The 9,031-nt window shown below is 49.3% G+C and overlaps 1 protein-coding gene across 1 annotated transcript; it reads left to right on the top strand.

Moving 5' to 3' along the window:
- The first annotated feature begins 697 nt into the window (after positions 1–697).
- On the top strand, positions 698–7,278 carry LZTS3 (leucine zipper tumor suppressor family member 3). Its single transcript, XM_009812985.2, has 3 exons — positions 698–1,147; positions 2,792–3,622; positions 6,568–7,278. Exons 1-3 carry the CDS (start codon positions 698–700, stop codon positions 7,276–7,278), a joined length of 1,992 nt encoding a protein of 663 aa, XP_009811287.2.
- Positions 7,279–9,031: the final 1,753 nt, after the last annotated feature.

Consider the following 9,031-nt stretch of genomic DNA (forward strand, 5'->3'; position numbering starts at 1 on the left):
AAGGCACAGCCTAGGTAAGAAGAAAATGGAGTAGGGGAATAAAGGCTTAAAAGAAAATTTAAGATGACACCTGGACAAAAGCATCTTTTTAAAAGCTCAAGTCCATGGGACAAGACTCCCAAGGAAGAGATGGAAAGTGTGTTGCTTAAGCCCTGTGGAATCATCCCTAAGGGATGCGCTGGAGGGAGTAATAGTGTATGAGCCTACAGATGGACCAGGGTGGGAAACCTTCCATCCCCATGGCCACACGAACTTGTTCAAACCTGGGAAAAGTGACAGAAATAATTCAAGCTTGGGAACTGCAAAAGGTCGTGTCCAACTGATGCTGTAGAGCTATGCCCACTGAAACCCATGCAACGCCCCCCACCCCGGGAGCACTCAACCCTTGGACTGAGAGGCTTAAGAGCAGCTCTTTTGCATTGCAGTGAGTGGGATTTGGGGGACCAGTACATGGTGTTTCTCCAAGGGGGGCGGGGGGTCACAGAGAGGAGGACAGCCCCATCGTCTGCTCCATACCATATACTGAGACATGACAGCTTCTGTCCTTGCATCACCCAGTCCAGAGACTTGCTCATCTCTGCACGATGCCAGTCTCCAAAGGGTATGGTAGATAAAAGGCACCTCTTTAACAGTGCTTTCCTTTTCCTCCTTCTCCCAGTGCCACTGACTTGTGCCTCCACCTCACCTCTGTGCTGCCATGGCCACGCTAGAGACACTGCCCGTTCTTAGTGACCCAACCTACCCCAGCCCGGAGAACTTCCACGGTTTTGCTCCCCAGCCATCCCAACCCACCTCCCAGAGCACCATGGGGAGCGTGGGCAGCGGAGTCGCCAACGATCAAGAGTTTGCCATGAAGAGCGTGGGGACCCGGACACAGAGCAGCAGCCGGCAGACAGAGGGCTCTCGCAACGGGTACTCCACACGGGAGATCTCCAACCGCTACTCCGGAGAGGAGAAGACATACAGGTCGGAGAAGGTCTCCAATTCCCTCTACATCAACGGCGACCTGCGCAAGAGTGAGAAGGTGAAGATGGACATCTGTGGGAATGTGACCACCAACAACGAGAAGAACATGCCGCCTCCTCCACAATACCGAGAGCCCAGTAACCCACCAAAGATATTGCCAATCTCCGGCAAACTAGACCAGGTGAGAGTCCCCACCTCCTGGAACAGTGTGATGACACATCTCTAAAAGCACAGATCAGGAAGCCTTGGGCAACAGTGCAATCCTGACAGATAGTCTAATTCTTACTACGTAGATGGCATCATTTTTATGTACAGATAATATAATTCTTATTGTTTTCAGGGGGTTGAGCAAAGGGGAACATTAGTTCTTGAGGAACACAAGAGCATGATCACAAGTCTTCCACAGCTAAGTTTCCAGCTCATTTAAGCCTGTATTTAAGCCAATGGCTATTCCAACCTACCTGAGATGCTGTGCCTACCTCCCTGATGGATGGGGAGGGATCTGGAGTCGGATCTCATTTTGGTAGGTCCAGCATCCGAGTCCCACTCTTACATTTTATGCCATTTATAGGCAATCTCCTCACTGCCACCAAAAGGTGTTGCTTGAAAGCAGCTATGAGCATCTGTTCATAGATGAGGGACAAATTGACAAGGCTTGAAAACTACCCCTGCAAGTGTTATCACCCATCCGAGCCCAGTCCTCATGGCTCGTATTGGTTTTGGGGAGCAAACATCTCCCAGGCCTGGAGGAGCAGAGCCCCAGAGCCAGCGGTGTTTTATATCGCCTGCTGCTTTGCTCCAGCGACTCCCATAATTTGTGCCCTGGGGACGCTGCCTTGTGCAGTATTATTTCTGCAGCGTTTGGTGGCCTTGCCTCCTGGGTTGTTAATCCACCAGCCCCTGTAGTCCATCTCAGTCCCACATGCCAGGCACCAGGTTTTTGGTCTCCGACCTTGCCTGCTCACCAGGGCTCGTTCTGTTTCTCCTGGAAGGCGTTTTCAAAACATCTTTGCTAATACAAAGCGGCTTCCTCTGGGTTAATTTTCACCTGAAGCCCCACCTGCATGCAGTAGGGGAGACTCAATCCCATTTTGAGGAAAATTTTGTTTCTGTAGATGCATTCATGGGGCGAGGAATGTGCCAGGTTTTAAAATCCTTTCCAAATCCTTTACAGCTGTGGTCCGTTCTCCCCTCAGCATTGCTTATGGCCGCGGGAAACACAAACATTCAAATGAAGAGCAGCTTCAGCATGTTCCTTGCCTGGTGTCGCTGCTGGGGTCACAGCTCCTACCTATTCCTGTCCGAGCATAAGCAGGACATGATGTCCACACAGGGGAGAGATGACTGCCAGCAGGAGGGAAACGTGGTGCTTCTGGGGCAAAACGGCTGCTAATCCAAGGGTTCAATTCAATTTTCAGCAAAAGGGAAATGCACCCTCAACACTAGAAGTCCTTCAAAATATAATCTGCCACAATCAAAGAGTTGTTTTGATCAGGTCTGGTAGGCAGGTGGCAGCCCTCCTTCTTGCAAAGAGCGCTAAGAGGACCCTAGAGTATTCTGGGGAAAAATCACGCAGATTTGGGGTGAGTCAAGATTATTTTTTTTTTCAGCTGGGGCAAGGGAAGAGGAAGCGTTGCCCTACGAGTAACCACAGGTCCATCATGTTAAATCCCAAATGGCCCAGAGTGTAATAAGGCTGAGAAATATGGAGCTAGCCCAAGACGCCGTAGCTCCACCAGCCCCAGCCTGTGCCGATGTATCTCTTTTGTGTGTTGTTACCAAGCTTCCTGCTATGTTTGATGCGTGGTCCTTTTTCCTTTTGCAGAGCAATGAGCCCTTAGTTAGACCCTCAGCCTTTAAACCAGTAGTTCCTAAAAACTTCCATTCCATGCAGAACCTCTGCCCGCCGCAGAGCAACGGGGTGACAGAGAACAGAAAGAGCTTGAACCATGCCAACAGCAATAGCCCGTCCGCACCCAAAACTGGACTTGACAAGAGCAGCCTTAACAGGACTACAAACCAAGTGGGGGGCCTTTCCGATTCAGGCCGTAACTCGTTAACGAGCCTGCCCACGTACGGGACAGGCTACAGCCAGCACGTGGGTCCAATGAGCGCCTCCACGAGCCACATCAACCGCATTGGTACAACCTACGTGGACAAGAACATCGTGGGATACAACGGGATATCTACCTCAGACAGTGGGCGGTCTTCGAGCAAGAGCACCTCTTCGTTCAGCAGACTGAACCATCTCAACGAAACAATGCCTTTCCACTCGCCTTCAACGGATGACATCATCCAAGACCTGGAAGATCGGCTGTGGGAGAAGGAGCAGGAGGTGCTCCAGATGCGAAGGAACTTGGACAAAAGCGAGGCAGCCATTTTCCAAGTGTTCGAGGAGAAGCAGAAGATCTGGGAGAGGGAAATGGAGGACCTGAGGCAAAACTATGCCAACAAATTGCAACAGGTCTCCAAAAAGGCGCAGCGGGCTCAACAGGCCTTGCAGCTCCAAATCTTCAAGCTCCAGCAAGAGAAAAAAAAACTCCAAGATGATATGGGACAACTTCTCCAGCAAAGAGAGGAGCTGGAGAAAAAATTTGTGGCTTTCAAGAAGGAACAGGCTGAGTTTCTCCCAAAGATTGAAGAGACCAAGTGGGAGGTAAGAGCCTTGTTGGAACAGACCTTGTGTGAGGTTTTCACTGAGGGCTCTGATAGCCCAAAATACCTCCCAATTGCCCTAAGTGGACCCCACAGCCAATGGCTATGGATTGGTGGCCTCTAGGTAACAGATGACACTTCAGTCACATCTTCATTTGTCTGAACCCCAAGCCTGTAGTTTTTAATTAAACTAAAATGAGCACAACTTTTTTGTGCATGCTTCCTGTGCTGGTTAATAATTTGGCTTCACAGTTAGGTCACTCCAATGTGTGACATTTGAATCCAGTTTCAGTGAATACAGGTCTTTCCATGCAGGTATTTGTGCCTACAAAAATTGGGTTTAAGTCTATTTTAATTAAATTCTTTTAACATCTGCGTTTGGGCAAACCTTGAAACCGCTTTTCAAATATTTGATTTTTTTAATTTAAGATATAAAGCAAGTGAGCTAAGAATGATACCAATAGCCAAGTCTACCTCATGCTTTCCATTGTAACATGCTGTTTTCAGTGGCTAATAAGTTTATCTCTCTTAAAAGGCTGAAAGGCAAATTCTTCTTTCTAGTTCTCCTTTTGAGTCTTACATATTTTTTCCTACTGTTTCTATTTTTAGAACATTTTATCGAAGTCTGTTTGTATAGCCAGTGCTAACATTTTTTTTCCCAGCTTGATCATGTGAAGAATTTTAATCCTTCCATGGACTGGCTAGAAACTTTAAATTTATTAAGAGTGCAGAGGCAAAACGTAGCTCTAGAATCAAGAAGACCCTGTTCTGCTAATCCTGATGGAAAGTCAATGAAGCTGGGATTAATTAGGCTCTGAAACGTGCTATTTGCAGATGTTCAGCAGAGCTTATTAGAGGCTTGCTGTAACATCTCTTCAAGTTACATCCCAGAACAAGCAGGCTGCATTGTCCCACATGATGCCTCCTTTGGCCAGCTGCTCTGCCCTGGTCTTTTGTGTCTTATAACAAATTAGGTCTGGAAAGTTCCCTGATTTTGCACCAATAAAACTGCAGATGGGCTTTTGATTATTTGCTTCACTGCTATAGTTCTGTCTGCAACAGCTAACCCAGTGATACCGAGGCAAAGATAGGGACTCAGCTTGTGGATCAAGACACCTAAAATTTGTAGACACCTACAGTTGTTGACTTGCTCTCCAGGCTCCATGGACTGTACTGCCTAGATCTCCACAGCACCCAAGCAGAGGCCAAAATTTAAGGGTTTTAATCTGTAAGTTGATTCCTATCCAAGCTGTTCTTCATCATGTATGTCTCTGCCTTTTGGGAAGAGCTAGCCCACGGAGAGCACTTTCAGTACATTGTGCAGTTTTTTTAGCTAGGCAGTAACTACGCCACTTTAACTACAGATAAACCAGTGCCATACAGTTCTGCATCTGCTGCAGACAAGTGCCGGTGTGGATGTGGGTACTCACAGAGTTAGGTCTGCCTGGGGAACCACCACAGCTGTCAGCTCCAGGGAAAGCTGCTACCAGTAGGAAGTGACTGGGTACGTCTCGTAGTTCTTCAGCCATTTGTAGTGAGCACTGGACTGTCCCAATAGCTGAGCTTCAAGGTCTTGCTCAACATTATGCACCAGGCAAGTCCTCCATAGCAGAGAAAGGTGGAGGTTGCAATGAAGGCAGTGGAGAGGAGAGTTTATCTGAGGAGCATTGACCCAGCTGGAGCAGAGCAGCAAGGGACCTTGCAGGCACCGCAGGAGGGAGGAAAGGCCAAGCATTTTGTGTGTGACAAGAGACAGGAGCTCCCGGGGAAGGGGACACCCCAGTCTGGAGGTGGCTACCAAGTCTATTTTTAATTATGCTTATCCTCTCTCATCACTGATCATCCCTTGATGCCACTCCCCAGCCCAGACTCCTGCCAGCATAGGTAGGGACTGTTTGTCTCTGCAATCGTCCACAGTAGACAGATCAGATCTGCCAGTGCAGAGCCCTGAAAACCACAGAGCTCATGGGAAAATGAAGGTTTGGTCATTTTTATGGTTCACTTCCAATACCCACAACTATTCCTGCAACTGTCACCTCTGGTGGACTATGCAGGTGCAGAGGAGCATCATATTGAATGGTGACACCTACAAAACGCAAATACACACTGCAGCAAGGGTATTTCCACTGGGCTTGTGTACCCTACCACATGGGTGAGACTTGAGCCAGTCAGGACGAAACCTGAAACGCCAGTGCCCAAGGACAGTGCATGGTAGTCCCATTTCAGCAAGGGTGGGTTTCGGCTCTCTCCTTGATCTTTGGCAGAAGGGCTGTCACTCTTCATGCCCTGCCCCAAAAGAATTAAATAGCTACCAGTCCCTGGACTGTCCCCAGTGGAGAGAACCCTAAAATTTAGTCAACTGGGTACTTCAGTAGTCTTTGGGAAGGAAAGTGTAATATCTACTGGACAAGCAAGTAGTATCTACTGTCTCTGCATCCTGTCCTGCACTCCCAGTGCTCAGGAGAGCCCGGGTGGTCTGTGGGTCTGAGATGTTTCTGTCTCAGGCTTGTTCAAGGTCCAGGTCCCATTGAGGTCAGTGGGAAAACTCCTGTTCAGAGCAGAGGTTTGGGGTTCAAGCACCACAGGCTTGTGGTGAGGTGAGTAAGATGAATGCAGGGAGGGAAGCATCCGTGTCCGCTCACCACTGGTGAGGACCACAGCACTTAGCTTAGCTGTTTGGTCAACTCCATCTGGGAACAGCATCAGGTCCCTGAGAGCCAGGAAGAAACACCAAATCCCCCCCAGAAATGTGGGGACAACCTCTAGGTCTTTGGCATGGTCTGGGTCCTGGTGAAGGCTGGAACTCAGTCCTTGAGCAGCATCACTGGCTGTCCCCTCCGTTACCTAAGCCTCCTGCCAACATGAGGTCACGCAGACATTTCATGGGCAGCGCGGGGGACAGGCAGCGGTGGCCTTCCTCCTGCCTCATGGATGCTCTCCCCACAGGTGTGCCAGAAGGCAGGTGAGATCTCCCTGCTCAAGCAGCAGCTGAAGGACTCCCAAGCGGACGTCTCCCAGAAGCTGAACGAGATCGTGGGACTGCGGACACAGCTTAAGGAAGGTAAGAACTTCCTACGGGAGAAGGAGGAGCAGATCCTCACCCTGAAGGACTCCTACAGCTCCAAGAGCGTCAACCTGGAGATCTGCGAGAGCGAGCTGCAGCGGAAGATGAGCGAGGTCCAGGTGCTGAGGGAAAAACTGAACCACTGTGAGCTGGAGGTCTCCGGCCTGAAGCGGACACTTGCCAGCATGGGACCTCCGGGGCCTTTTGGTGGGGACCTTGGTGAGAAGCTGCGGGACCCGCTGGCCTGCGAGAGCGACGAAGCCAAGATGCAGCGGCAGAGCGAGGACAGCGTCAACACGCTGCGGAAGGAGGTGGAGCGGCTCCAGACGGAGCTGAAGCTGGAGCGGCAGCAGCGGGAGCAGCAGGTGATGGACTTTGAGGAGGAGCGGCGCACATGGCAAGAAGAGAAAGAGAAAGTCATCAAGTACCAGAAACAGCTACAACTGAACTACGTGGAGATGTACCAGAAGAATCAGCTCCTGGAGCACAAGGTGAACGAAATGAACACGAAGGCCACCAGCCCCCCGCACACCGAGGAGAAAAAAACATGGACTCCCTCCAGACTCGAGCGAATAGAGTCCACCGAGATCTGAGGTGGGACCAAGACAATACAACGTAATTTTTTTATTGCTGTGCATGTACTACCTACTCAAGCCAGTGATCTTCCGAAGGATAATAACGCTACCATAGGAGCGGTGTGAGTCTGCTCCACCAAGCTCCGTCACCCTTACTCTATACTTCTGTGCTCTGTAGGTAAAATAACTGTGGATGTGCGTTGTTTTTCTATCGATAATGCGACATCTCTTTTGGTTTTTCTCCTAGTACAGCTGGTGAGGGTCAGTTGGCTCTTTTGTAATCTGCCGTGACTGTTACTTCGCTAGAGGCTGCCACCTCCTCTCCAGTTCACCCCTCTTCGGCTGGTTGTTTTGGAGGGTTGTATTTGGTTTCTTTGGTTTTCCAAGCATTTAAGTGCAGCAAAACAGTTCCGAGTGGCAGGTTTTTTTTCAGGGCATTTTTAGCCACATTGGCTAATGGAACAAAGCTCTCGGGATCATGAGCAAACTCACTGTTCTGCATCAAGTATCCTGTCTAGACGGTGGTCTTAGTGAAGTCAGTGGGAGGTTGGCCACTGATTTCAGTGAAACCAGACATATCTCTACCAGATGACTCCCTCTTGCCAGCCCATGGCTACCATGGTTGCAAGAGGTTAGGACATCCTTGAAAAGCAGGATGAGCCTGTCCTGGTAACATAAGCCAACAAGGAATGATCACCCAGCAGAAGCCTCTTTGGAGGCTCAGCAGAGCTTGACATATGCTGCGTTTTCATTCGTTGTGGTTTCCTTCTGCAGTTCCACTTCTCTCCTGGGTTGTGACCAATGCTGGGAGCAGAAATACCCTCTGTCTTGGTCCCCCTATTCTTACCATATATTCAAGCTGGCTACAGCAAGACAAAAATTTGGAAATCCCAGTCAGTTTCCCTTCCCAAGAGCCCTCTTACATCCCAAAGTGAATGGAATCAAGGTTTGGGGAAGCCTCCAAACCTGCGGGATGTTTATGCAAACTGAATCTTTAGCAATTTGCCCAACAGTGGGCAACTGTGCTACCCCATCCCCAAATGAGTGATGCTTCGGTGCACTCTCTTGGTCCAGGATCTGTTTAAAAAATGGCATCCGAGCCTCACTCAGGAGTTGCAGTGAGCACATATCAGCATTACCACTAGATTGCAATGGGGTGAGCGTTAGCCTTCTGTACAGCCATTTCAAACAGCATCCATAGCAATCCCACGTGGCATCACATATTCCAGGGACAGAGATAACGCAGGCCCAGCTTAAGAAAATATTCAGCTACTAACTCTGAGCATGAAAGCAGTCATAAGAAGGGAAAATGCTTAAGATCACGCAAGTGCTTATGCCCTGGGAGAATAATAACCAAATTCTATATGCACAGTCACCAAGAATGGTGCAGGCATCAAAAACCAGCATTCAGCTTTAAAAGGTGGGCAAAGTGGGTCTGGGTCTCCCTTTCACGGACACTTTTTTACCATGATCCACAGCGAAGAGTAAAAAATGTTGCAAAGTGGAGTTTGTACTGACTGGGCAGTGGCCAAACGATCAATGCAAGCGTGAATTTCGGCTCTTTGTCCTAGGGAGCAGTTAGAAGATCAAAGCTAGAATTAGCACTGGGACATCTTGGAATGTCTGTGAGGTGACTCCAGGGAGAGTTTGGCCAGATTGCATTTCACCTGTATAGCAAGGAAGAACCTCAGGCTGTTGAGGGGCTGAAGACCTCCCAAAAAAAAGCCCTGAAGCTACCCACTTTCCATGTTTGCTTCCCCAAAAGCTCCCC

This window comes from Gavia stellata, chromosome 5 (assembly GCF_030936135.1).
Source record: "Gavia stellata isolate bGavSte3 chromosome 5, bGavSte3.hap2, whole genome shotgun sequence".
Classification (NCBI taxonomy): Eukaryota; Metazoa; Chordata; class Aves; order Gaviiformes; family Gaviidae; genus Gavia; species Gavia stellata.

Excerpts from the sequence above, each read along its gene's own strand:
- LZTS3 (XM_009812985.2), top strand. The coding sequence starts at position 698 with ATGGCCACGCTAGAGACACTGCCCGTTCTTAGTGACCCAACCTACCCC. Across the intron at positions 1,148-2,791 it reads TCTCCGGCAAACTAGACCAG|AGCAATGAGCCCTTAGTTAG; the intron begins GTGAGAGTCCCC and ends TTCCTTTTGCAG. Across the intron at positions 3,623-6,567 it reads TTGAAGAGACCAAGTGGGAG|GTGTGCCAGAAGGCAGGTGA; the intron begins GTAAGAGCCTTG and ends CTCTCCCCACAG.